The following is a 26742-nucleotide window of genomic DNA, read 5'->3' as shown; positions in this document are numbered from 1 at the left end:
TCTGATGCTCTTCGCCTTTAAGAGTGGAACGCGACAGCGTGTTGCAGCACTGCCAGGGAGTCCACGGAACGCCATCGCCCGTTCGGCGCGATGCCTTGCCCGTTAGACAAATCGCTCTGCTAAGTACGGTGAAATGGACGCGCGGAGCGGCAAACCACGTAGGCGCCTTGCCGAAACACGCGGGACTCAAGTTGCAGTCGTCGTTCGTCGGCACGTCGTTCTCGACAAACCCGATGCCACGAACTCCAGCATAGCTTCCGCGCCGAATGAACGGGCAGCAAGCCGCAAGCTTCGTGGTGAACGCGCCTTGGATGTGCGCTGCGTTGTTCGCCGCTCACCGCGTGATTCCTGCGTGCCCACAAGGCCCCACTGCGCCCGAACGAGACGAGCGGGAGGCGCTGCCGTCGCGCGCTATCTAGTTGGGGCAGTGGGGCACATTGCGAGCAGGAGGAGTGCGAGGAGGATTTTTCGCTCACGGCCAACGCCGCCGACGCCGACGACACCGGCTTTTCTACGACACGGGGCCCTTAACGCTGTCGCGCTAAAATGCAATCTCTGTGCACTTTGGAAAGCCGAGCGATCACTTACCCAGTGATCGCTCGGCTTTGACATCGCTTTGACATAGTACCCCACAGCAGCCTTATATTAAAGCTACATTCCATTTGCCTTCCGCATGTTCTTATTTCTTGGATAAGTGATTATTTAAATAACAGAAAACAATACGTCGCTCTTGGTGGACAACAATCCGGCTTCCTGTTGCGTCTGGTGTGCCCCAAGGAAGCGTCCTGGGGCCTTTACTGTTTTTACTGTACATTAATAATATTGTCAATGAAGTTGTGCCCGGTGTTCAGATCAGACTATATGCCGATGACTGTGTGTTATCTCGCGAAATCTCGAGTGCTCTTCATCAAATAGACCTGAATAATAGCCTCACTAATATAGTGAACTGGTGCAGTCGGTGGGGGATGGCTTTAAATCCGGACAAGACTGTTTCTCTCTGCATTACTCGTAAAAGGAATCCGATAAAACATGCATATATTCTTGGGTCATCCCCGCTTAAGGAAGTTACTTCGGTCAAGTACTTGGGTGTGACAATCACTCATGATCTGTCATGGAACGCTCACATTGACAACATCTGTTCATCTGCGTTCAGAAATCTATGTTTCCTGAGACATAAACTTCGGAATTCCCCTCCCAACGTAAAGCTTCTTAGTTATCTATCTTTGATTAGGCCAAAACTCGAATACGCGTGCGTAGTCTGGGATCCGCATACAGCATACAACATAAAGAAGATTGAAAAAAAATACAAAGGAAGGCAGTTAGGTTTGTGTTCTCAAAATTTTCCAAACCTGATTCACCCTCCGAAATAATGCAGTCTCATGGTATCCCCCGCCTTGAGTGTCGTCAAAAAGGTACCCGTTTAGATTTTCTTTCCCTCTTGCTCAAACGTAAGTTGGGACTTGAACCGTCATTATATCTTTTCCCTCAACCCGCAAGAAGCACCCGCCACTATCGCACCAGCCTATTAGCACCATACCTCGCACGCACAAATGTGCTCAAGTTTTCTTTTTTTCCGCGCACAATAGCGGACTGGAACTCTCTGCGCCCCACGGACCAACAGTGACATATTTGACATGAGCCATGCTTTGTAACTGTATGCATGTTTTTTTTCTTTTTTTTTTGTAAACTGCAAGCTGCCATGTCATTTTTCTGATTCACTCATTCTGTACAGTGCCCGTCCTGCTTGGACTTAACCATGGTCTGCAGTATGTACATAAATAAATAAATAAATAAATAAATAAATAAATAAATAAATAAATAAATAAATAAATAAATAAATAAATAAATAAATAAATAACAGCCAGCGATCTGCTGCCCAGCACGAGAGCATGCAACGACGACGACATCCTCAGGACATCCAGAAAGGGATCCTTGCAACATAAACCTTGCACTTGCAAAGCAAATTTTATTTTGCAAGACATAACATAATATAACATAACATAACATAACATAACATAAGCTTGCAAAGCAGGGTTTATGTTAGGGAAAATTGTGCGAAGTGATATCTTGTAACCAGCACTTTCGAGAGCAGTGTGTGCACGCCCTTCTTTCGTCAAAAGCACAGACAACTCAGGTATGCTGTGGTCTCGAGCCCCGTTTGCCAGGTCTGCGTGACAGTGCTTCTTTAGATTTACGGCTTGCTGAAAGCGGAGTAACAGTATAAACACGAATTAACCGCGCTGGCATGCACTTGGAACGAGCGAAATCGAATGGCCATGCATTTCACGGAAACCTTTTCTTGCATTGAACTGAATAAGCGCCTTCCTCGGGCTGTCTCGGGCGCGCGGAGTGCATGATACAGCGAACAGCGGCCTGAGTTGCAGTGACGCCGGCATTGGCGAGCCGGTTCAGGCGACGACGACCAACCTTACTCGGCAGTCTGTCGAACGATGTAGGCGGGGACGCTCGCTTCGCACGTGAGCTGCATGGAACGGCCCTGTTCACCCGATCACGGGAAACGCGGAAATTAGACCGAGACGACCGCCGGAAGGTGAACGCTGCTGCCAGGTTCATTACTCGAAGAGCGCTTTGCGAGAGAGAAGGGAGGAGGGCAAACAATGGCAAAGGCAGGAAAAGAAAGGGGCGTGCCAGATCAAGCGCAGAGGCCGCGGCCGAACGGATGCCCCCGCGCGAGCATTCGGAGAGGAAGCGCTCGCAAGTTTGACAAGCCAGACGTAGTACAGGGCCCGATCGCTGCGCGACAGTCCGGGGGCAGTTTCGGACGCAGCTGCAGGCTTGGCGATGCCTCGACACCGCAGCGCTCCCGGCTTACTCAACCCCGTGCACGCACCCGCTGCTGTACGCCGGGTCTGTCCCGTTTAACGGCCTCGGGAGAGGCGGCAGCGCTGCCCCAAAACGACGTGCTACGAAACTGAGACCGCTGGCACGCCTGAATGAAAGGTAAGATGAGCTTGCTTGGCAGCGTGTTCGTGCTGAGAGGCAAACCTCTGGCTCTAATCCGCTTCGCGAGGGAAAATTTGCACCCGAATGTTTTCAAGAAGGCGCTTCGAAGACTTGCCGTATTTCTTTTTAACATTTGCCTGAAGCAGATGAAGTTTGCCAGAATCGCACATTCACTGACAACGCACTCCCTCAGCTGAAAGCATCCTTAATTAGGAATTAACATAGAAAGTCGCTGTTCGAGTGAACGGCTTAGCGGTGGAAATTTTGTGCTGTGCTGGACAGTCATCGGCGTAAATTGGAGACTCAGTTGTCTACGCTTGCCGACTGTATGTAGTTGAGGAGTGGTGCAACTGATAGGTACTGTACGTACTTATTTAAATCAATGGCGTCGGTCAGCATAGCTTTCTGAATTTCAGTCCTTTGCTTTCCCGCACCTCGACACTGGATCTGTATTGCTGTTTTGTGGACGATTACTAAAGATCCATTGTGCATAACTATTGCTGTTTGGATAAGCACACAAAATGAACATGGAAGAGCAAAGCCTCAGTGTGCTTGCCAACGTTTCGTCCAGATAACTTGTCTTCGTCTTCACCAGTGTGCTCAGCTCATCTGGATAAGGTGAGCCCACTATTGCCTCATCAACGACGAATGAGGAAAGCTAGGCAAAGAAGAAAGGGCCCTCTTGAAGGAAGCGCAGACAACAAAAGCTGCTGCAGTAATTTCTACAATCATTGCATATTAGGTGACCTTTCGGGGCCTAATAAGACAGCCATTGAGCTGAACGCCTTGTTACTTGGTAGCTTGCTCTATTTCGCGCCTCGCATCGTAGCTTTACGTTTTAAAATATTACCGCAGTCTCCCCCACCCCCCTTGCTTTGTAGCGTAGTAACATTGCCTCTTACGCATTGATTCAGTCAGGAGAAATTCACTGACACATAATTACATTGTGCATTACAAGCTGTTATGCCTTTACAACCAATTTTTTGTTATTCTTTCATGGCTGTATTTGGGGACCCCTACAAGTCGGTCTCCAGACAACCAGATATCTCTCCGGGTCCTCTAGTTGGTGGTCAGATGTTTCCGCGGAGGTGACCAAAGCTGGCGACACGGACGCAATGAAGAAACACCGAAAGGTATAGTTCTCTCTTCTTACCCGGTGACGTCACTTCCGGAATTAGGTGACCCAGGACGCATTTTTTCTCGATGGCGGTCTAATAATGTCACATTAAAGGTAAAGAGGAAAGAAAAGGAGGAAAACACGAGAATAAATCAGCTCCACACAGAGCAGAGGGACATTCAGCCAACTGCAAAACGTGCGGATAGGTTCTAAGTAATCGGCAGCCAAGAAAAAAAAAAGATGCTAAGTAATTCGCCGAAATATTTATGTTCAAAGATTGCTCTATTTATATTTATCAGCCGCTTGAGATAAACCTCGAAGAATTTTATCCTGTTTCGATCAGCATCAAACGCTGTCCAATTCACCACCGTGGGTATGTGCCATTGCTTTTGAGACAACAACAACAACATATCCGGGTGCAATCACAAGAAAAATTATCCGTGGCAAGAACAGAACTTGTGAAAAAATAGCTTGCAGGCGCGTGCAGACTACGGCGGCGGAGGAAGAAGCAGAAGTTGGTTTTGTTCTCATGGGCTTACAACCTCCCTTTATCTTTAAACCTCTGCTGTCGTTTTATTTGGCACTCATCACCAAATCGCGGCTTATGCTCCCTCGTGGGTAGGTGGCCTTTCAGCAGAGGACAGCAGCAGCAACAGCGAAGGCAGAGCTAACCACGGTGTAGGTGGCATTCGGATGAGTGTCGTCGCGGGTATGCATGCCATTCATTCCCGGTAAGATCAGCTCTGGAATTGTTTTGCGAGAAGCTACGACATAGACCTTCCTCGGGCTGGCTCAATAAACGTGGAACGCAAGCAGCTGCTCCAACTTTCACCCCTGTTATCTAGAGGCGTCATTCTGATGCCTGGTCCTGTAGGGCTGCACTCAGTCAGAACTGATAAAAGCGGCTTATGGCTGTTCATACTGCTTAATCTCAACATCATCACCAGCCTCCCTAGGCCCACTGACCACGCCAAAGGAACGTTAAGTAAGCGCTGTACGCATAAGTGTAGATTAGCTACGAGTTTGTGAGCTCTGAGTGTGCATTCTTTCTTCTTTTGTACGCAGCGCGGATAGTGAAATAAGAGTGCAGATTTTTCGAGCACGTTTTGGTGCGAACATGAACTTTGTTGGGCTTACCGCAGTACACCGATGGCGAAGTTCTGTTCCGCCTATATACACTTTAGGCGGGCCTTAGTTTGTAGCATGCCCCAACCCATCCTGTTCCAGTTATATGGAGCAAGTGTTTAACAACTTGCAGATTATTTGGCTCCACCTTGCTAAAAAACAACACCGGCTATGACATCGGTAAGCCACTCCCGCGAGATCACGCCATGGCGTCCGCTGTCCCTGGCCTGCCGCGTGTACCTGTACGCGCTGCACGGCTACCTCATCGAGGTCACGTTCACGGCCGCCTGGAACCTGGCGGCCTCCGGAAGCCTCGAGCTCCGGGGCCACAGCAGCGTCTGGAGCCTCGCCATTTACTCCATCTCCTGCGTGGTCATGGAGAAGATCAGCGGCTTCCTCCAGATACGGGGCTTCCCAGTTCCCGTCAGGGCGCTGGCCCATACCTGCTGGATCTACTGCTGGGAGTTCACCACGGGCCTTGTGCTCAGGGCCATGGGAGGGTGTCCCTGGGACTACAAGAGCTTTCGGTACAACGTTGCCGGGCTGGTGACGCTGGAGTACGCGCCGCTGTGGTTCCTCTGCGGTGTGCTTTTTGAAGTGCTGCTCCTGCCCAACGTGAAAAGACTGGTGTGGTTGCACCAGGTGGAGTCTCAGACGAGTAGGGTTAACAGACCCGACGTAGCAGATATTCATGTGAATAATGGGCACGCGACGCCCAGTCCGAAGCGAGAGTGACGACACATCCGAGGATCAAGAGGCCGAAGCGTCCCATATGACTGCCGTTTTGTAAGTATGGGGAGGAAAATTGCCAAGTGTAAGCAAGGTGATCGTTACACTGCCCCTCGCAGGATCCGATTCCTGCAAATGTGCTAGCGAAAGACTGTGCCTCCGAATTGGTGCTGTCAGACTTTGTGGATGAGATTCGGAGGCATTACTTGATAAAACAACGCACTACAAGCACGCCATACATTGAGCAATGCTTCCGCCATGAGATCACTGGATATTTTTGCAGCACGAGTACGATTCATGTTTTTAAGACACCAACGCTATTGAATCGTACCAACGCTTTCATTACAATACGCGAGTAGTGCGACAGTTTTTATGTAGTCAGGAGGCGCTACGTGCGTTGGATGATTCTAAACGCACTTGCTGCCAAAACGGTGTAGGTGTACACTCGTCTGTTTTTCAACGGGAATGGGCAGAAAAAGTGACTGCCCTGAACGCCGCGCTGGTTATTTCTATCATTTCAGTACCTTTCCTTGACTCTCTTAAGGAATGGGGATCGATACTAGCCAGCGGAACTGATCATAACTTTGGTACACAGGCTGATCTGGTTTCGAGGAGGTCGTCTTCTGCCGCTCGGTGCAACGGAATTCTTCTGCTGCGCGGAACACAGCGGAATTAAGACAGACGTCACAGAAAGATTTATCTGTTTATGCCGTTACTGAAATAAATTCTTGTCTATCATTACAATTTTGCACAACTTCAAGAGATATTAGAACGTCCGAGATAGTGCACAGTGGTAGCTAGTACTGTACTACATAGTGGAAAAAGTTGCATGCACTTAAAAGCTACAAACTACCACGGGTTAAAAGAAGAAAAAAAATGTCTTGTATTTCTTCTTAAACACTCCAGTTGAAAAGGTGGCTAAAGAGCTTAAATTAGCCTTCCGTAGCAAACAAAGTTTGTGAGTTAACTTCAAAGTTTAAAGGCCATGTCAGTACTTACGGGTAACGCTATTATGGTGACTTATTGCCAAATTTCATTACACCAGCCTCAGAGAAACTTTGCTTGGGAAACGGGGTCTCCGACCGAAGCGTTGCGTTGGCGTGCCAGTGATTCGTTCCACCTATAAACTGCTTAAATTCGCCTCGTGTGGTAAATCCCACTTGGGGCCTCTTTTAGATGTGCCTGTTGAAGCCCACAGTGACGGGATTCCGAAGGCGCAGTCTCCTCAGTGCACTACCGCGGCGGCTAAGGGCGTGTAGTAATGTTATTAATGACATTAGTAGCTATATTATCAATGTGTTTATTCCGTTTGAGATTGTTAATTATCCACAACCCAAGAGAAAATATTCTTGGCTCAGAAATTGAATTTAAGCGTGTCCTTCCAATGAGCAATACACATAAAAAGTTTTCTCAAAATCTGCCATCTGCCCATCCTCATACCATCCAACAACGTTCTGAAATGCGTCATTCAACGTTACGGAACTCAGCTGCTGATCGGAAAGACGCGGGTTGGATCCCGGCGCCGGCGGCCGAATTTCGATGGAGGCGAGATTCTAGAGGCCCGTGTACTGTGCGATGTCAGTGCACGTTGAAGAATCCCAGGTGGTCGAAATTTTCTGAGCCCTTGATTACGGCGTCCCTCATAGCCTGAGTCGCTCTGGGACGGTAAACCACCACAAACCATAAACCAAACTACACGCCCTTATCGCTTGAGATGTATCACGATGGTGCCCGGTCGATTACGCGACGTCCAGAAACGTTTGCGACAATGTAAGCGCGTTATCCGGAAAGTTTCCCGTCATGCATAAATAGATCACGGCTGACAGCTACGGCTATTTTGATCGCGATGACCGCCTAACGTGCTTGTTTAGCCATCGCCGCGTCCCACTAGCTTTCTATATGTTGTGGAATGCTGCCCCTTGAACAAGTGCGTCTGAGTCGTCTGGTTTAGGTGCTCTGGTAGGAGCACACGGCAGTGCAACTTTTAATCAAGCAGAACGTCTATGCGACTCACAAATGTGCGTTGGAAGTCGTGGCAGGTCGTCAAGAAGCCGTGTTATCGAGATACGGTCTAGTGGCCTGGCTTCGCTGCCGTGTGCGTAAAGTGAAATGAAAATGAAAATTGTTTTTTGATGAAAGGAAATGACCCAGTAACTGTCTCACTTACCTCGGTGGACACCCGAACTGCGCCGTAAGGGAAGGGATGAAGGAGGGAGTGAAAGAAGAAAGGAAGAAAGAGGTGCCGTAGTGGAGGGCTCCGGAATAATTTAGACCACCTGGGGATCTTTAACGTGCACTGACATTGCACAGCACACGGGCGCCTTTCGCCTCCATAGAAACTCGGCCGCCGCGGTCGGGTTCGAACCCGGGTACTCTGGCTCAGTAGCCGAGTGCGCTAACCACTGAGTCACCGCGGCGGATGCGTAAAATGGTCACCCTTCGTTTTCGTCGCAGAAATTTGCGCCCGCCCAGCTCAAGTGATTTTGTAGCCCTTGCAAGCGCCACGCCGTATCGTTCGCAGTCACTGCAAAGAATGTGCCTGTCTGAGAGGTCCGGCCATCCGTCTCGAAGTGCAAGGTGACTCACGCGCGTCTCTTGAAGAGCGGTGACGCTCCGCTTTTCTCTGCGACGGCGGGCTTCGCTGCTGCTTTTGCTGCTGGCTAGACAATGGGATTTCGAAAGGGAGGCCAGTACGACATGCCTACCACAAGCAGGAACAATCGGGGCATCCGTTTTTACTCAGCCCATCTGCTGAGAGGCACTCAAAGGAGGTCTACAAACAGCAGCAACAGTATCTCGATCTTAGCGATGGGTACCAGGTTACTAAAACCCTTTACAAGGCGCAAACTCTGTGCATCTCTTACATGCACACATTAATAAAATTGCACTCAGAAAGCTTCTAGGAATTCAATATCATTTTCAGCCGTTTCGACCACTGGGTTTTGTAGAAAAAAACGGGCACACAGTTGTGCCAGTCACTTCGTAAAAGGACCTCAAAGGTATTACATATCCGTGTCTTATTCCCTTGGACGTATAAGACAACCTGCATTAGAATTTAAAATTGCTTCGACAGATATTAGGAGGCATTTTACTGATGAAAAAGGCTCAAAAGCTCAGCAATTTTTTTCCCGGTACCCATCGGTGATACAATGGGTACAAGCTTTCCCCTGGCCTGGTGCTCGGCTTATTTAGGGTTAATGCTTGGGAAATGGGTCTTTGACCACGCCTTGAGAAATCGAAAATACGTTGTGCATGGCGCTCTTTGGGCACAGATGCCCTTGCGACATAAAAATCTATCATCATCATCAGAAACTTTTCTATTGTTTTTCCGCGGCCAAGATGAGTGTTGTCGAGTACCCACGTTTATAAAAACACGACACCAAAGAGTCCTATTAGCGGGAGATAAACACACGGAATAGTTTGCTTGAGAGATGGTAGTATGCAGCACGAAAAAATGATACTCAGGTGCACCGTTTTCCTTTGCCGGCGCTTTAAGCAAGTGGGCCACATGCGTCCTAAAAAGGGTTAAGGGGCGAGGATGCTTCGGTGCACTCTACCAACCACCAAACAAGAGGTCACAGCTGCTTGCCAGAGGCCGCGACCCCGGGTCAAAGTTTTGTTACTTGCTTGCCCGGGTGAAATTTCTCCAGGGGTTATGTGGGTCTTGTCAACAATGGAAAAAGTTCTTTATTATCCGCCTTGTATGTGCGCTCTGCTCGTGGCGTCAGTGCGGGCGTGGCTGCAGCTTTGTCTCTGGGGAAACGCGCCCACTGCTTTTATTTAGCAGCGGTGAAACACGCCGGCCAGCGAACATAACTCCGCTGCTTGGAAGCGTTGGCGGGGGAATATGCGGCAGGAATGTGCGCTCCATAATTGGCTCATAGACTTAATCCTGCATGGAGTCGGAACTCTTTTCGCCTCTTTTAATGGTCGATTAAGGTAGTTTCTTAAATCTTGGACCGGTTGGTTTCACACTCTCGAGAGAACGCTTGGGAAAGCGGACAGATAAAACACGGACGCCTTGCATGCCTCCTTTCTGCTTGTCCGCGTCCTCCGGCTTGCATTTAAATAATTTATTGGTCACATTTGCCCGCTGCTGGCAGAGGCGGTTAGGCTTGGGTCTTCCGGCTCATCGTAGTCATACATGCTCTACTTGACGTTTTCACACAACGCCTGTATGCGAGAGAGAGAGCTGGCAGGGATATGCTAACCTTTCCGGCATTTTCTTTCTGGTATTTTTTCTTTTCTTGCTTCGTTTTACTCTCGCTGACCCATGCGCAGATCGCAGTGATAATGTCGAATACGCTGACTTGAGCGTAGTGCGCCACAGTGCGCTCTTCTGCTCAAGAGCCGTTTCGCTTACGGCGGGTCCTTTTTGCGAGCCCGTTCCGCCTTGCAACACAAATACTTTTTAGGAACGTTGGCAGAGAAAGCTCGAAAAATAGCGCAGCGAAAAAAAGGGGCGACTACTACCTCGTCTGCGTGTTGTGCTGAAGCGTTTTCAAAGCGTCCTGATGTGCTCTGCTTTCATTCTTCACTCGGCAGAATGGTGAGCTGGAAGTTCTCTTTCGCGGACCCTGTGCCTTTTTGAGTTGCCACATCTCTTGCTCGGTCGACCCGAGTGCAGCTTCAATCTCGGCCGAGGAATGCCGACCGCCGGTGCCCCGTCGTTTCGCTTCTTAGCGGCCTCGAAGGTTAGCTCCCTGCTGGGCGCTCACGCGCCAAGGACTCGGTCGCGCTTTCTGCCTTTGCAGCTGCTCACGGTCGGATCTCACTCGTGACCCGGCAGCCGAGGTGCATTGCGAGGCGAGGGGCGCAACCTTCGGCCTACCTCAGCTCTCCGTTTATCTCTCCATTTCCTGACTCTTCCGGAACCGGCTTTGGGTCTAATGGCCTCACGGCGACACCGTTTGTGAAGGGGCTTGGTTTCAGTTTGTTTTCGTGCTCTATTCCTCTGTAAGCAGTGAACACCCAAGTAATCCTGGAGCCTTCCGTGTTAGGCGTTTGCAAAATGTGCGCCCTCAGCAGGCTGGGGCGAGTGTTGTTTGTTCTCTCGCTTCGAAGAATGCGTCAGCGAATTCGCAAACGCCGGAGGTTACTGCTCGCTGTGTCCAGCCAAGAAAAAACAACAGAAACGGCCAATACAAACATTGCAGCGCGCTTTTCTTTGACTAAGTCACTGTTCGTGTTGTATATTTCTCAGATATTATCTATATCTTTCCCTCTTCTTTCTTTCCTCCTCATGTAGCTGCTACCGGAACTTCCTTCTTTCTCACTCCCGTACTGAATGAGTTTTGAAGACGAGTTCAAATTTAATGCATTTATTTGAGGTCAAAAGTTGAAAATAAGATAGTGGCACTGCGGGAGCCTAGTGGTTCCCACGGCACTACAGTTTTTGCCCACAGGCTCAATAAGCTAACAGGTAGCGTTTTTTTGTTTACTTATGTGCTGCATACACTGGCCTATGCGACTGAAGGTCACCGGAGTAGGCTGTCTTTTCCTTTGCGCGGGTTTTCGGATGTGGAAACAGACTTAACCGTAGTTGTCTCATGGACGCAGTGCCATGTAGAAACTATAAGTGGTTTAAAACACAGAAGGCATGCCAATGCGCCCCTGCCCTGATATAAATAATGTGAGAAAGATATGAGCAGCGGGGAGTGATGGAGAAAAGGGATGATTTTCATTTCAGTTCAGCTCCTCGTCTTTCCCTTCTGAATCCCGAGAGTGTACTCAGCTCCATAAATCCGCTTCTAAGCTTAATAGCGAAACTATACCGGTCTTCTTGTATTGCAGCTGGACGTTACCTCAAGGAGGGAGAGTAGCGGATCGGGATAGTTGGTGCACGTTTGACATTTTTCTAAAGCGCTAAAACAACACGGACAAAGAAGGAAGGGACATGGACGAGCGCTCATCCCTGTCTGTTCCTTCTTTGTCCGTGTTGTTTTAGCGCTTTAGAAAAATGTCAAAGGAGGGAGAGTGAGTGGCAGAAAAAAAACTGGAAGCGGCATCTAACTCTATTATGTCTTGGCAATGCGATAACATTAGCAGCTGTTGATGCCTTTATCGGAAGGGAAGTCCTTTCCAGCATGGTGACGTCACTTTCCTGCAGCCAGTGGGAATACTCCGCTCTAGTGACGTAACTTCCGTCAAGCCGATCAGCGAATTTAGCCTCCCACGACACATTTTCTTCCCGATGACACTTGTGATGCTATCGGGTAAAAAAAGAAAGCTAACTGCTCCATAACCGGGTGGTATGCTTCAACAGCAAATACAGGCAGATGTAGAGGTGATGTAGAGGGCAGATGTAGAGGGCAATAAGAGAGAGCAGACCCGAAGCGGTGGCCCTGGCTAGCGAGTGAATGTTTAACGGCCTCATTTGTTCTCGGAGTACCCGCGGACGTGGAGCAGTGCGGCGCAACCGAGCGGCGTTGTTCCTGACGGCCTCTCAGACATGTGCATGCGAAGAATCATCCTAGTCGTTTAACTTTATCTCTCTCTCTCTTTCTACCTTACCGATTGAAGGTGAGGATGCGCGACCAGACATCCATTTTGGTTGTCTTTGCGCGAGACGGAAAGCAATGGCCTAGGGACTTATCTCTAAGGCCCTGTGTAACGGTGCTAAAGGCAGCGGCGTTGCCTGCCCTTTTGTAGCTTTGGTTATTATTGGCTGTCGCCCTAAACCGACGCAGAACATTTAATACCGGTCCGAGCTGTATGGCAACATGAATGAGCGGGCGCTTTTGTTCTACATGGCACGTCACATCGGGAAAAGAAGCGACGTTAGCAGCGAAGACGACATCGTTTTCTCGGTCGTGCTAATATAGAACACTCAGAGGTTACCTTCATCAGATACTGTCGTTATCGTAGGTTGATGCATATAATGCGAGTTACGCTGAGTCATCTTTACACGCAGGACAAAGGCGGAATGACCGAACGCACATCAAGTCGACGAACGGGAGCGCTACCAGCGGTGTATTTTTAACGCTTGCTTGTTTCGGATTTATTTCTTCGTGCGAAGTCTATTATGTGAACAGGGCCGCATTCTAGCTGGAAAAAAAAAAAACTCACTGAGCGCTCACATCGTGGCACTCGCGTCGAAGAAATTTCGTAAGGGCACAGTTCCTCGCTTGTAATATGCACCAACTGGCATATAAGAAAGCACCATGTAAAAGTCGTGGCTCGGTTGCAATGAATGGAGCAAAAAAAAAAAAAATGAACCTGAGAAAAGCATAGCTCTCGAACAATAGCGATTCTAGAGACGAGACTCAGATCATCTCTCCTTTGTTTGAGCGCTATATTTTCAAGTATGCGTCACCAAGTTGCCCAAACATATTCTCTTTAGTAGAGACGAAGGCCAATTAGATTGGACAAAACGTCTCGCGAGAGAGCAGTGCTCGGTTAGGGCAACCAGTTTTATTCTTTGCGCTGCGGGGCGCTTTATGCGAGCCCGCCTCGTATGGCAGCAGACTATAAATAGATCACTCTTCGCCCATCATCCTCTTGTTAAAATTCTTCCCGGGTGAAAGGCCACACTAATAAGAAAAAAATAAAAACAAGGAGGCTCCTTTCTTGTCATGACCCTGCTCATGTTTTGCTTCGATGAACACTTCTACATTTGAGGATAGAAGCTAAGTTCTGTGCTAATCTTCTATATGTTATAGCCAAGTAACCTAGAATACGCCAGCACACAAGCGGCAAACATTAGGTTCATTCCAGCTGGCCTGCCCCGCGGGGCGTAGACAAGAATGAAACAGTGCCGAGCAGACTAACACCATGTGTAGATGCCCATTAAGCGGTGAAGTATATTCAGCGGAGTCAATCGCACCGCCGCTACACATCCGCCCTCTCTTTCCGCAGAAGGTTTTTCTGGGGCAAAAATATCACCTTTTAAAATACTTATTATTGTCAACACTATATTATTATAAGCGAGGTGATAACTTGCGGGTACTTTTTTTTCAACACACTGTTTTTTCAACGCATAGTTTCAACGGAAAGCAACTAGCACATACAGTTGAACCTGCATACAGTTCCACCCAGCCGGTTCAAACCTGCTTGTCTGACTCGACCAGCACCTTGGTCGTGTGGCTTTGTACGTCATCGCCCTCATGACCAATAAGCTATATTGCGCCTAACGCAGGAGGCGAAACCACATGTCAAGTGCCGCGGTGGGCAGACTGCTCAAAACCCGGTGGGCATGTTGTGAAGTTGTGACGTCATCGTCCCCTAGACCAGTCAGCGAAGTCACAAGGCGAAGTCTTTGCCATCTAGACCAATCAGCTGCCTGTGTGACTAACGGACGCGAAATCGCATGATACGCTGTCCAATCAGATTAAAAAAAAAAGGCAGGCTGTCCCTTGGCGCCTGCCAAAGGCTGTCTCGATGTTCATCATTTCTAGGTCACTGAGAAGCTGCACTTACAAGAGAAACTGTAGTTCGGGCATCGAGGGACCTACGCGTGGTAGCGCCTGGTAACCGAGCGTGCAGTCGCAAACGGAAAACGTGCTTTGAAACGCCGCAAGTTCCGAGAAAAATCGCGCGCGAATTTGTATGCTCTGCTGACTCCCTCGTAGTCTCCGAGATGGCGCACTCTGTCCGTCGCATGTGGTGTTCCTCTGTATGCTCCCATTACTAGTCGCATTGGCTATTCCCGACTTTCAGCGAATTAACACGAACATCCATTGCGTTCGATTGGAAATGGTTGCTTCAAATAAATTAATCATCGCCTCCAACGTTACTAAAAGATGCACAAAATAAAAGCATCTCGCGATTAAAAAATTGGCGGACACTTAAGCTTCGTCTTCAAAAGCAGAACGCAACCGCGTTATCGGACTGCTGCCGCTAATCGGCAGCCGCTAACTGCAGCCTCGCTTGGAGAAGCGGGGGGGGGGGGGGAGACAGACATGAATATATGTAGCCCTTGTCAACAATACGCAGGCCAATGGGTTTGTTTCCAAGCCGCGCAGTGGGGCTCTTTAGCACATTTGACGGTCCGAAGCATGGGAGGGTTGAGGACGAGTTCCTCCAGCCTTCGTGAAATTAGTGTCCCTGAGCGTTCAGGAGAAGCAGACCCCTTGGGCTGTATACTTTTAACAAAGACTGTACACCTATAGACCACTCTTGTTTTTTTTTCTTCCCAGTCCACCGCTCCAAGCGCGCGGCGCCGTCTGCGCTGAGCCTCTACTCGGGCGAACGCGTTCCGCAGTGGCCGCCGCCGCAGACCGCTATCGTCTTACCGTCCTCCTTCCAAGGGAAACCTGGTTCTCCTCCTCCTCCGGATGGTTACCGTGGCAACCACCCTCATGCGCTCGCTCTGCTGGTTGCGCCGATGGCCTAGGAATCGGCACTTAACAGCTGTGGTGCAAACGCCAACTGCATGCCGTCAGTGAGATCTGAACCCACGACCTGCGCATGTGGCGTACGGTGCTTTACCAACTGAGCTACGGCGGCGGCGGTTGTCCGCCCTTATACTTTCGAAGGTTTTTAAATACAGCCGAACTTTGAGAGTGCTCACTAGCGCCGCACCCATCCATAGCGGCGGATGTGGAACGTCCTGTCGTTCCGTAAGAGTCACGCGGAACGTGGTGGTGGAGAAAATACTTTAATGAAATTGTTTAGGAGGTTGTAGCGGCGATTGGAGCTCTCAGTCCGGAACCCCATTGGCGTAGGCTGCTTGCTGTCCGGGCTTTTTAGATGAGTTCTTTTTGACTCGTTTCGTCCGATCTGGTCAGGGCTGCCTCCCACCCCTCCTGCGTTGGCTGGTTATTAACAGTGACCGCCTGATTTCGTTGGCAGGCCCATACCATATGGTACAGGTCTGCCTACTCCCCGCATAATTTGCATGGTGAGTCTAATGACTCCAGATCTGTTGCCTGTAGTCTTCGTGGGTTGTTGTAAGAGTTGCTATGTAGCTTTCGGAAGTGTAGTTCCTCCCCTTTGTCTAGTGTCTTAGCCGGCGGAGGGTAGACGCGAAACGTGATGGAATAATGAGGGCAGGAGCTGTGTCCTCAAAAAACAAGAGACGGTGAAGGAGCTGGTCCCTCGTCTCTTGATGCGCTATAACTCGGAAATGTTGACCAACAAGCCTTATACCCCTGTCACACGGGCACTCTAAAGGCACTTTGAACTAATGCTCCTTTACGCTCCCAAAGGAGCACTACTTCAAGGGAGTTCGTCCGTGCTACACGGTCGCGGAACGACCTTCGCAAGAAGTTTTTAGCGCCCTTATCGGCGAAAAGCGTTATTAAAATTGCAAACCTCACTGCACATGTAAATACAGAAATGTCACATTTTTTTAGTAAATTAGTTTTATAACCGTATTATGTTAAAGCAACGCAATTTTAACTGCAATAATGGCATGATTTTCCAAGTACAGAGCATAACATCACAGTGCTGGCCACACTGAGCCGTGGTTACCGTGACGCTCGTATATCTGGAACGAGAGTATGGCGTGGTGAGACTGCCACAAAACAAATGATCATATATTTTAAAACACCACTAATCTTATGAAGTGAATTTATAAAATGAAAATTGAACGTTTCTTTTTTCAATTTATTTATGCTGTTAACTCGCTGGGAGAGAGAGTACTCCCTTGAAGCCTCAAAGGACGAACTCGAGCTGCCTTGTTTCGAAGCTCCTTTGAGCTAGGTGTCCTTTGGCGCGTCCGTGTGTCAGCGCGCGTTCGTCCTTAGAGTAATGGAGCATTAGTTCAAAGTACCTTTACAGTGTCCGTGTGACAGGGGTATAAGTTCCGACGTAACTGAAGAACCTTTGAGACCACGGAATATATGAGGGAATGTTACTTTTCTTCATTTATTTTGCTTCGTGGCTTCGGTATCCACCGGCTGCATATGGTTGTCGTTCCTTCTACTGTCTTCTAATTACAACCAATCAAATTTCTGCTGACAAAATGCTTAATAAAACTTACAAACGTTCTTTAATGCCTGCCGTGGCATCAAATTCTATTGGGCTTTTTCTTAATTCGAAAGCGTTAATCTTGTCCGGTTCGCTGATAGAAGCTGTGCAGGAGTTTACGTACTGACACGCTGCATTTCTCTGCGGTCAGAAAAGGCAGACTCGCGAAAAAGCGCCGCTTATCGAGCAAGGTTCCCCAGTGGCTGGTTTCATTTCCGCCGGTTTTCATCAACCCAGCCAAGATGAAAGCCAGAGGCGTCGGGAAACGCAGTTACTCGATTTGCTCCGCCGTTTACTCCAGCTCCTCCTGCTGCTCGCACTCGCTTAACCCTGCCCGACGCCCTTATGCCTGACCAGCGGGAGTGCGCACAGGTTGGGCAACGCACTCGCGTCCCTCTGAGAGCCAGCGGTTGTTACGAAACACGAGCCCGCGCAGTAAAAGCGCAAAACACGCGCACTGGTGAAGGAGGGCGTAAAGATAACGTGGAAGACCATCGAACCGTCCAAAGAGCGAAAGGAAGGAGCTCTCCTCGTCGCTTTTATTGTCTCTACGCGAAGGCGTGGCTCCTCCCTCATCTGCGCGGTAGTTGCTTCTCGGGCGTTTGTCTTGCCGGACGGAGCGACGCGCTCCCAATGCCACGCGCTTCGCAGGTTGGTTCTGGGCCGCTTGTTTTATTGAAACACGCGGCGTGTCGTAACCGGGGAAACTTTGCCTGCTTGCGATAAAGGGGACTGGCTGTGTGCCCCCTTTTCCCCCGCTTCTTCCCCGACATTCCCTTATTGCAGCAGGCGCCTGTTACGCCCTCGTCTCCCATCCTATTACTTCGGGTGTTTCGCTATCGGTCGTGCCTTTCGAGCCCTGAAGTACATGCACTCTAACTGGGTGCCAACATATGGTACGCTCAGTGTGCTTCTTGCGCGCACCTGCGCATAGTTCAACGTTACAGGTCCCGTTCAGCGGAGAACCCGGCTTCGTAGTTGGCGTCGGCGTGTGAAGAGAATACGGATTGGTCAGGGGGGCCGTGCCATCCCATGAGGAGCTGCGAAATTGAAAAGTGACTAAAACATTAGGCACCTTGCGGTCATAAGGTACCGACATGCCTTATACGTCATTATGAAATGCACGAGTGTAAAGGAAATGAATTGCGCTCAAAAGAAAATTGGGAGAATTAGATACGAGTGGTCTGTGGCCTTTAGAAAAAAGAAGTATGCCAGCCAAAAAAGACGAAAAAGGCACTGCTTCAGTGGCCTTCTTTAGGTCACGCGTTAGGCCCGCTACCCGTAGGCCATCGAGGCTCTTTATTTTCAACGTGGTATTTATGACAATGATGCGATGTTTTATGTACGCACTGTTTTCTTAGTGTTTGTATAGATAGGCCCTCGAGAGGCATTCATTGGACTCATTTTAAGGGAGGCGTGTCTTGTTCGACAGTGTCCGTGTCTGTGAAGTGGTGATATGCAAAGCGGACCCCAGGCTGCTGAAGGGACGCATCGACGCTACAGCGTTGTACCCTCAAGGCGGAGCTCGAGCGTCCCCCGATTTTTTCGTTGATGCGAGAGGCTGCATCGCGACTCCCAGGTGTGTCCGATGTTGGGTTGCACTCCGCACCGCAGAAACTCAACGCCGCACACCGCGGTATCCGTAAGAGTCGCCACACTCAGCCTTCATGGCTGCCACTCTTCGGTCCGAGTGCGATGCTTTGTTTTCGCACCCTTCTTCTGAAACTCGGCTTTGCTCTTTCAATATGCTGCACTCAGAATCGGACAGGCGGCAAAAGATTAGAGTCACGTAGTACAAAGAAAACATCACGCATATTGGCGTGGTACACCATCCGTATTCGGTTGCTGATCAGGCGACTACGTAATGCAGAAGGACGAGAATGCAGGCGAGAACATTTTACAAGGGCTTTTTTTTTGCTGCATAGACTATTCTGCATAGAGTACGTGTTGAAAATCCTAAACAGCGACATCTTCGCGCCAGGTTCTGTTTTCTTGCCGTTAGCAAAAGTATCACGCGGGCGGAGCACGGCATGCCGGAGTTTCTTTCGTCATACGCAATCCCAGTCCCACATCGTACGTGGACGATTGAGTCAGTAAAAATAAAATATGTTGCGCACTGACATGCTCGACATGTGCTTACTGTTTGCTGTTCATCTTGAGTTTACTTCCGACAATTGTCCCCTTTTCAGCCGCGGCAGGTACAGTAAACACACATTTCCATGCGTTTTGTATATATACGGTAATATTCCATTTGTCCTCTTTTATTTGTAATTATCCTTTCTTAAGCGTGTCTTCTCTCTAATGAGAGGATATATAAGCCATTAATTTCAAGGGTAGTGTCATGGAGGCAGGCGCATCGTAATCAAACGCACAGGTTGACAGTGAAGTGTTCATGAGAGAAGGCACAAGACTGAGCGTGTCCCGGAAATCACACGCAGTGGTGAACAAAAGCACGCGGAACATTCGGGGTGAGAACTGTGCATGGGAAGGGTTGATTGGTTGGAGGTCCGAGGAAAAAAAAAAACAGAAGCGAGAAGGTAGAATGCGACAGTGCTAGGCGCTTTAAACCTGTTCCTACTGTTTTACTTTTTTAGTGCGCTAAGCTGATCTGGAGACAGACACGGGCGCACGACGTGGGTTCCCTGCAGGAGAAAAGTTTGTTCGAAAAACGACATCTTTTTTACGGGCCTCCTTCTTGAGTCGTAAACCAAGACGTTGTAGTAGTGTCGAGTGCCAAGCGGATGCAATGACGTGGGAATACTCATATCATTCACCGAGTTATTGAATTTGGGTTGAAATATTAGGTCTGGCTCAGCAGAAAGCGGCTCTGAAAATTGGAAGACGTTCACGGAGGTATTGGCTAAGCCGCATAGCCATGACGGAACAGCACCATTTCTCAATAACTTACAACCTTGCATTCACCATAACAGACCCCTGTGAAGTAATGCATGGCCTTGGTTTCGTAGCAACAAAATATAACGTTGTGGTAAATGATCTGAAGATGAAATTTTTTTTCTTTTACTGAAGTCTGGCTTACAGAACTGTCGCACTCCTACGTCGCATCATTTACTTTGCACACCCGTGACTTCTGATGCGTCGATGTAGAAAACGTGCGACTCAAGAAATTTTTTTACCTGAGACAGTGAAGTGACGAGACTGTTCGCTAGCTTAATAATGAAAAAAAAATTTTGCACGAGGTTGATTCGGTGAATACTGCATACACTGGGTACACTTGCGCAGACAGGGTGCATTGCCGCTAGAAATTCTGAAGAAGCTATAGAGCAAGCAATGTACCGTGACTGCTTGAGGATCGAAAAATTGCTGCCGGCTTAGCATTGTTAAGCACAAAGTATGCCGCGAAAACACAATTGTTTGCAGGTACACGCCACTGCCACGAACCTGAAAGCGTGATTGACCCAGGGAGCCTGTCATGCGCGTCTTCAAATATTTCATCGTCAATGCCAAATGTACGGCGGCGGCCTATGCTGCAGTGCTGCGTTTCTGCAGCAGTGTTGTTGGCGCATTGCTATAATGCCGTGTGCCTGCCACAACGTTCCTCACGCCGACGCATGCAGTGCACATCTCTCTGTCATTACCGCCACATAGCTCAAAGCGCGAATTTTATAGAATTTTATAGAAGTATTAGTGGACGAAGAATTTTATGTGCAATGCACTTCGGCTGCGGCAATAAACTAGTGCTCTCGCGCCACCACGGGGTCGAATCCCGGTCGTGGATATTTATTTGATTTCCTTTTATTTATTACTTTCACTTAGCACGAACCCCCGAACACTGTAAGCATACAAGCATCACAAGATATTGCCCGTGGTTTACCAATCAGAAGAATAGCGCTTTCGCACTAATACATTTGCCTTGCTCCGAGGGACGAGATGGTGAGAAAATTTTCCTGTAATAAGACCAACACCCGAAGTAATGCGTTATAGGCTTTTGAACGCTTACTTTCCGGAAATCAGGCCAGAAATCCGGAGAACCGTGCACCTCAAGAGGCTACGATGTCGCCTATTCGTCCTGGACCATTTGGCACGATCTGTCGGCGGCCCTTTCTGCAACGTTAACCGCGCTGCTGCCGACAGCAGTGAACTGGAGGCTGCGTACCTCCACGCCTTGCATTTAATTCGCATCCCTGCCACGCAGCGTCTGAAGACGTGTATTCTAATAGTGAATCCGTCTTTCTCACACAGCTGCTTTCGCATGCGCATCTCTCCTCCTCCAGCTCCTCTGGTTGAAAACAAACCCTCCAGGTCCTCCTGCGCATGCATAGTTCGTTCGTGTTAGCGACTGGAGCATGTGACAGATGGGGCAACTGTCAGAAACCCACACACCACTTCTCAGGCGCAGGTGGCGCCTCGTGGAACCCAACTGCGCCTGCGTCTCGCAGATGCTTTCGTTTTGAACCAGTAGCAGACGAATGTTTTTGCCATTTCACAGACGGCGCAGCATGTTTTGAAAATTGCGGATTCAACGTGATCGTGCTAGTTGGAAAGGGCTTGGAAACGTCCGCAGTTTTTCTGCACCTATTTGCCGCAGTTTGCTTCGTGAAGTCCTCCGACAAGTGACCGGTGCTTCGCGACATTTGCCTCTGCGTCGACGTTCTATGCGCCCCTTGTTTTCCTTCTCCCGGCTTGTACGGCTTGTTTGCCAGCGGGGGTGCCTGCGTGTAATGGCTCCGTGAAGCCGTGGTGTGCAGTGGAGGTAGCTCCTGGGGCTGTTAGGAGCGAAATGCCTTCCCTAAAGAAGAGAACCAGCAGCAGACGATAGAAAGCCGCGCCCTTTTCGCGTAACGTTATGCGCAGCCGTTTCGGCGAACTCAGAGTGGGACGGTTTCTTGGACCGTTGCCATGTCTCTTCTGTGTTCCTCCGTGCTGCGTGGCTCGGCGCCTCCTTGCCTTCACTCCTAGTCGACGGTTGCAGGCAGAAGAGATTGCCCTTCTTAGCGAAACACCGAACCGGTGGTGAAGGTCTCCCCAGCCCCCAAGCTTTTGTTTTACTCCAGCAGAAGTCTGTAAAAAGTGAGTCGACAAAAAAAAAGAAGAAAACAGCCTCTGTGCACGTTACGCTTGCAGACGTAAGTTCCCGTTCTACAAGGCATTCCAAGGAGATTTTCGTTGTAATGCATGTAAGATTTAGATGTAAAATTTCATTGTACACTCTGGTAGTACTTCTGCTACTCCTTGTAGTTGTGGTAGTACTTTATTTAGTCTCCTGCGCCCTCGTCAGTCCAGCTACTGAGCGAAGCATCCCTATGAGATGAACATGCACAGCCAAGAGGTTGAAGTCGTCTCGTGCTGCAGTTTCCGGTCATTACTATCCCAGAGTCTTGCCTCTGCGATAGATGCGACGTGAATAACAAAACCTGTTAGTCCGGAGAAGCTTGTGTTCTTTTGGTGCACAGTGCCTTGTTGCTTTGTTGTTAACCTTTGTGCTCAATTCGGTTGATGATTCGTAGGTAGTCGAAAAAAGATGAAATTTTCGAGCAACGAAAGAAAGAAAAAAAGAGAAAGTAAGCCTGGGAAGGCTGCCTTTTCTATCTTCCTGCAATGTTCAACGTCGGTAGCTCTAATGTATTTAAAAGGGAAGAATGCACTATTTAGCTCATTTGAACAAACAAAAGCCTGCCGTAACTTTTGAGCGGCTAAAACGACTATCAATGCGGGGACAAAATTCTTGGAGCGAGCTTTAGAGCAAGCGCGCTCTACGATACCTTTGGATACCTTTGGGTTAACGGCTGCACCGGAAAGAAAATTTCGTGGAAACGCATTTGTGGCGTGAAATGAAGCAGAGCGAAGGCTTTCCATTGCGCTCACGGCACGCGAAAGATCATAACGAAGCGAATGGTTCGAAATGATGTCTACTGCAGGGCACACAGCGCAAATGGCGGCACAGTGATCAAGCATTCAGGTGCTTTAGACCTCTAAGGAGGAAAAGCAGCCGAGAGACACTGCGCTGTCGCAGCTGCACGAGCGTGACATTTTATTTATTTATTTGTTTGTTTGCATTACCCCTCAGGGCTAGTAGCATTACAGAGAGGGAATGGTAAATATACAAAAACAGAGAGAAGATACAGATGGTTACAAGAATGTTTAAATAGCATCTGAATATACAATGTTAGCTATTGCTATGTGGAACTGCTCATAATTTACAATGCCAGCAACTTCTGCGGGAAGGTGGTTACAGTCACGTGAGGTTCGCGGCAGGAATGACTGCGAGAAGCATTTCGTGTTGCATGACACAATTCCTAATTTGTGATTATGATCAATGCGGCGGGAATCATAAATTCGCTGGAGGATGAGGTGATCACGTAATGCGGGGTGATGATACAGCTTGTGGAACAAGGCGATACGAAACACTTTTCTACGCGATGTCAGTGTTGGGAGGCAGAGATTAGATTTCATAGCAGTTATACTCGCTGTGCGGCTGTAGTTAGCAAGAATGAAACGTACAGAGTTATTTTGCATCATCTGAAGATCATTAAGTCGCCATGAGCAGTGTCCCATACAGGTGTTGCATACTCGAGTTTAGATCGCATTAGTGTTTTATAAAGCAATAGTTTCAAATTCGAAGGAGCATTAAAAAAGTTGCGACGTAAGTAGCCTAGCATGCCATTAGCATTTTTAATTTTGTTCTCGGCATGAAGAGACCAATTAAGATTTGAAGTAATGTGATCGCCTAGGTATTTATATGACGAGACTGATTCCAACGAAATGTTACCAATGCAGTAGTGAGGCGGGGCGGAAGTTTTTCTAGACACATGCGTGACTTTGCATTTGTTAATATTTAGCTGCATTAACCAATCTTTGCACCAGTTCCCCATTGTGTTGAGGTCTGACTAAAGTAATGTAATGTCGTTAGCGTTGGTTATTTCTCTAAAAATGACGCGATCATCAGCGAATAGGTGAATATGAGAGTTGACGAGAGGGGAGATCATTAATGTAAATTAGAAAGAGTAGGGGTCCAAGAAGTGAACCTTGTGGAACCCCCGAAGACACCTCGGTAAAACTGGAGTTATAACCGTTAGCAAAAACAAATTTTTAGCGATTAGGTAGAAAACATTCAATTAATTTCAATAAGTTAGTCAATATTCAGTTGTTCTGGTTTGTGAAGTAAAAGTTTGGGACATAACTTGTCGAAAGCCTTTGAAAAGTCTAGAAATGTACAGTCAGCTGGTGATGATAGGTCTAGAATACGATGCAATGCATGTGTAAACGATGTTAACTGTGTTTCGCCATGCAGAGTAAATTTTCGAAAACCATGTTGCTCAGACATAAAAAAAGGAGTTAGATTCGAGGAAGTTAACGAGGTTGGTGAATATTATATGTACCGGTAAGGGATATGAGACGGTAATTACCAGGGGATGGTTTGCTGCCGGATTTGTAGACTGGAACCACCTTTCCGATTTTCCACACAGTAGAAAGCGTTGAATTGTTTTAAAATTTGTCGTGCCTGCATAGAATTTCTTCATAAGAAAATGGAAGCCGTATAGATCTTCACCCGCGGCCAGCACTCGATTATATGATGCGTTCCTTTCGACTTGCGTCTGCGACCGGGGAAACAATCATTAAGATAGAAGCCTGCCCGCTTTATTGGCGTTACCATCCTTAGTTTTCTCTGCCCATGCTTCCAGGCATCAATCGCTCCCACTCACGTCTTAATTATTAAACTGAGCCTCCGCACTGCCCAAAAATATTTAATGAATGATTTTTTCTTGACGGTCTCACACAGAGGGTCCTGTAACGGAATAATGAGTAAAGACTTATCCGCCAGGGCGATTGAGCTAGGCAAGCCAGAGTCGACTACTTTGCTAGGCTTATTATTATTATATTTTTTGCTATAATGTCTTTGTTCCAAGCGCACTGCGCGTATGTACTGTTCTGCGACAGATAGGCGCGGTGTGCTGGAGCAATTAGGCTAGCAACAAAGTAAGCAAAGCCGGCCCCACATTACTTGAGCCAGGGGCTGTTCGCCGAAGAGGACAAGAGCAAACCCGACACACATTTCAATAGGAATTAGAGCGACCGCACAAAGCAGAGCGACATGGCCAAACGTTAACTGGTCACATCGCGCGCTCGTAGTAGTCGACTGAAGGGAGGGGGCCATCAAGGCGAGACGACAGTGCACAACGTGAAAATGGAAACGAAAGAACCATTCGGAAAATGAGCGGAGAGAATGCATTTGCACTCTGTGCGCTTTTTTTTTCGTTAGCAAAAAAAAAAAGATTTACAGAATCAAGGAATAAAGAAAGAAAGGAAAATAAAGGAGCGAAAAGAGAGGGGTAACGCAAAAGGAACGACGCCGACCCCGACAATGGGAAAAGTTTAAAAGAAAAATGGCAGAGAAGGAATCAAAGCGAAATGTCTGTTTCACTTTGTGGCTCTTTAACACGCACATTTTTTTCATAACGCAGTAAAAAAATATATGGGAAGACCTGGCGAAACTGCAAGGCCTTGCGGCGGAAAGTATCTGGCAGTCACTCCCTTGCTCCCGGTACGACAAGGGGACAACGGAAAAGAAGAAAATAAGGGAAGGGGGTCCTTCCTTCAAGTGAAATGTGTTTCATTTTTCTTTTCCTATAGGAGGCCTACCTACATCGTCCTGATGTAAATAAAGGCGACTTGACTAGAACTTCTGGAGCGCCGCGGCGGCCTTATTCCTTTGTCTTCCTGGCTGACTGAACAAAACGAAAGAGGAGATGCGGAAGCACAACTGAGCGAAGCATGACTTTTTAGAGGAAAGTCTCGCTTCGCCTTCAGCTCCCAACAAAACCCGGGGCTCTGAAAGAAAAACGAACTCTCAGAACTGATTCTATTTCATTTCAGTTTTTGTTGTTTCCATTTCCTACTTTCCAGGAACTGAGTGTCCATGTTACAGCACGCACAGCTCTGGACGCACAACACTCGCTGACACATCGAGACGAAGGCCAGCAACAACAACAGAAAAAAAAGAACTACGTTTTGAGTTTTCATTCGTGCCCTACTTATCTTGTGAAGGGCTAACAACAACAACAACAACCACTTATCTTCATAGAAAATTTAACCAGAGTTCTTTTCGGGGATAATCTGATATAAGTTAACACCACAGTGGCACGGAACGAAAATGACAATTTCATTACCTTTGCTATGGAGTGCTTCACTGGAGAACGCCGGCAATATTGATGAAGTTGACAACAGATCGATATTATTTTTATGGTCGATTGAGGAAGTTTCTTTTTTTTTGTGAAGTTTGGTCGCCGTGCTTTGCTTATGAGTTTTTTTTTTTACATGGCTTTTAATCAGACTTTCTGCTGACTTTCTATCGTACCCTGTGGGTGTGAAAAGTTTATGCATGCTGAAAACTAAGTCTGTAGCTTGACAAAAAATGTATGCGATAGCAGTCGTCAAAAATAATGAGAAAGTTAGGCACGTCGGGTGTCGCAATGAGCCATAGATAGGAACGGGCCTCGAGGCGAACGCCAAGCTGTAGGCTTCGGTACGAGGAGAGGAGAATAAAACAGCGGGGGCTTTAAGGAGACCGGACGTGGTCAGTGTGGGTGGGCGGAAGCACGCAGCGCCCTATCTTAAACTACTGCCGGCACCCATATATCAGCGACAGTCTTGAGACGAGGCGCAACTTGCACTCCGGAACTGGCCAGGCCTGCAACGGAATAAACCTACAGCGCTAGGTGTTGTTGCTCGTCCATTTTGGGAGCATTTTGCAGAGAGTTAAAAAAATTGCACGCTGGACAAAGCATTTTTTTCCGGAGCATAGCTCCGACTCCTTTCCTTTACCGGTTTTATGCGCGATGTAATGGCTGAAATGGCACCGTTATAGGAAAACCATTCCCTATGCCTTCAACTGTTTAGGTTTTAGGTTTTTGTGGGGTTTAACGTCCCAGAGCGAATCA

General features: G+C 48.2%; 1 protein-coding gene across 2 annotated transcripts; it reads left to right on the top strand.

Moving 5' to 3' along the window:
- Positions 1-2481: 2481 nt before the first annotated feature.
- LOC144105746 (transmembrane protein 229B-like) lies at positions 2482-6633 on the top strand. 2 transcript variants are annotated; one of them, XM_077638851.1, is made up of 3 exons: positions 2482-2961; positions 3988-4097; positions 5340-6338. In XM_077638851.1, the coding sequence occupies exon 3, from the start codon at positions 5378-5380 to the stop codon at positions 5939-5941; it is 564 nt and encodes a 187-aa protein (XP_077494977.1). In that variant the 5' UTR covers positions 2482-2961; positions 3988-4097; positions 5340-5377; the 3' UTR covers positions 5942-6338. The 2 variants fall into 2 exon arrangements, 1 of the variants encoding a protein (XP_077494977.1); XR_013308874.1 differs by lacking the exons at positions 2482-2961; positions 3988-4097 and adding exons at positions 4592-4812; positions 6531-6633 and having other exon boundaries at positions 5340-5992.
- The last annotated feature ends 20109 nt before the right edge of the window (positions 6634-26742 follow it).

The sequence above is a fragment of the Amblyomma americanum genome, chromosome 9 (assembly GCF_052857255.1).
Source record: "Amblyomma americanum isolate KBUSLIRL-KWMA chromosome 9, ASM5285725v1, whole genome shotgun sequence".
NCBI classification, from domain to species: domain Eukaryota; kingdom Metazoa; phylum Arthropoda; class Arachnida; order Ixodida; family Ixodidae; genus Amblyomma; species Amblyomma americanum.
This window is presented reverse-complemented; position numbering and strand designations above follow the sequence as displayed.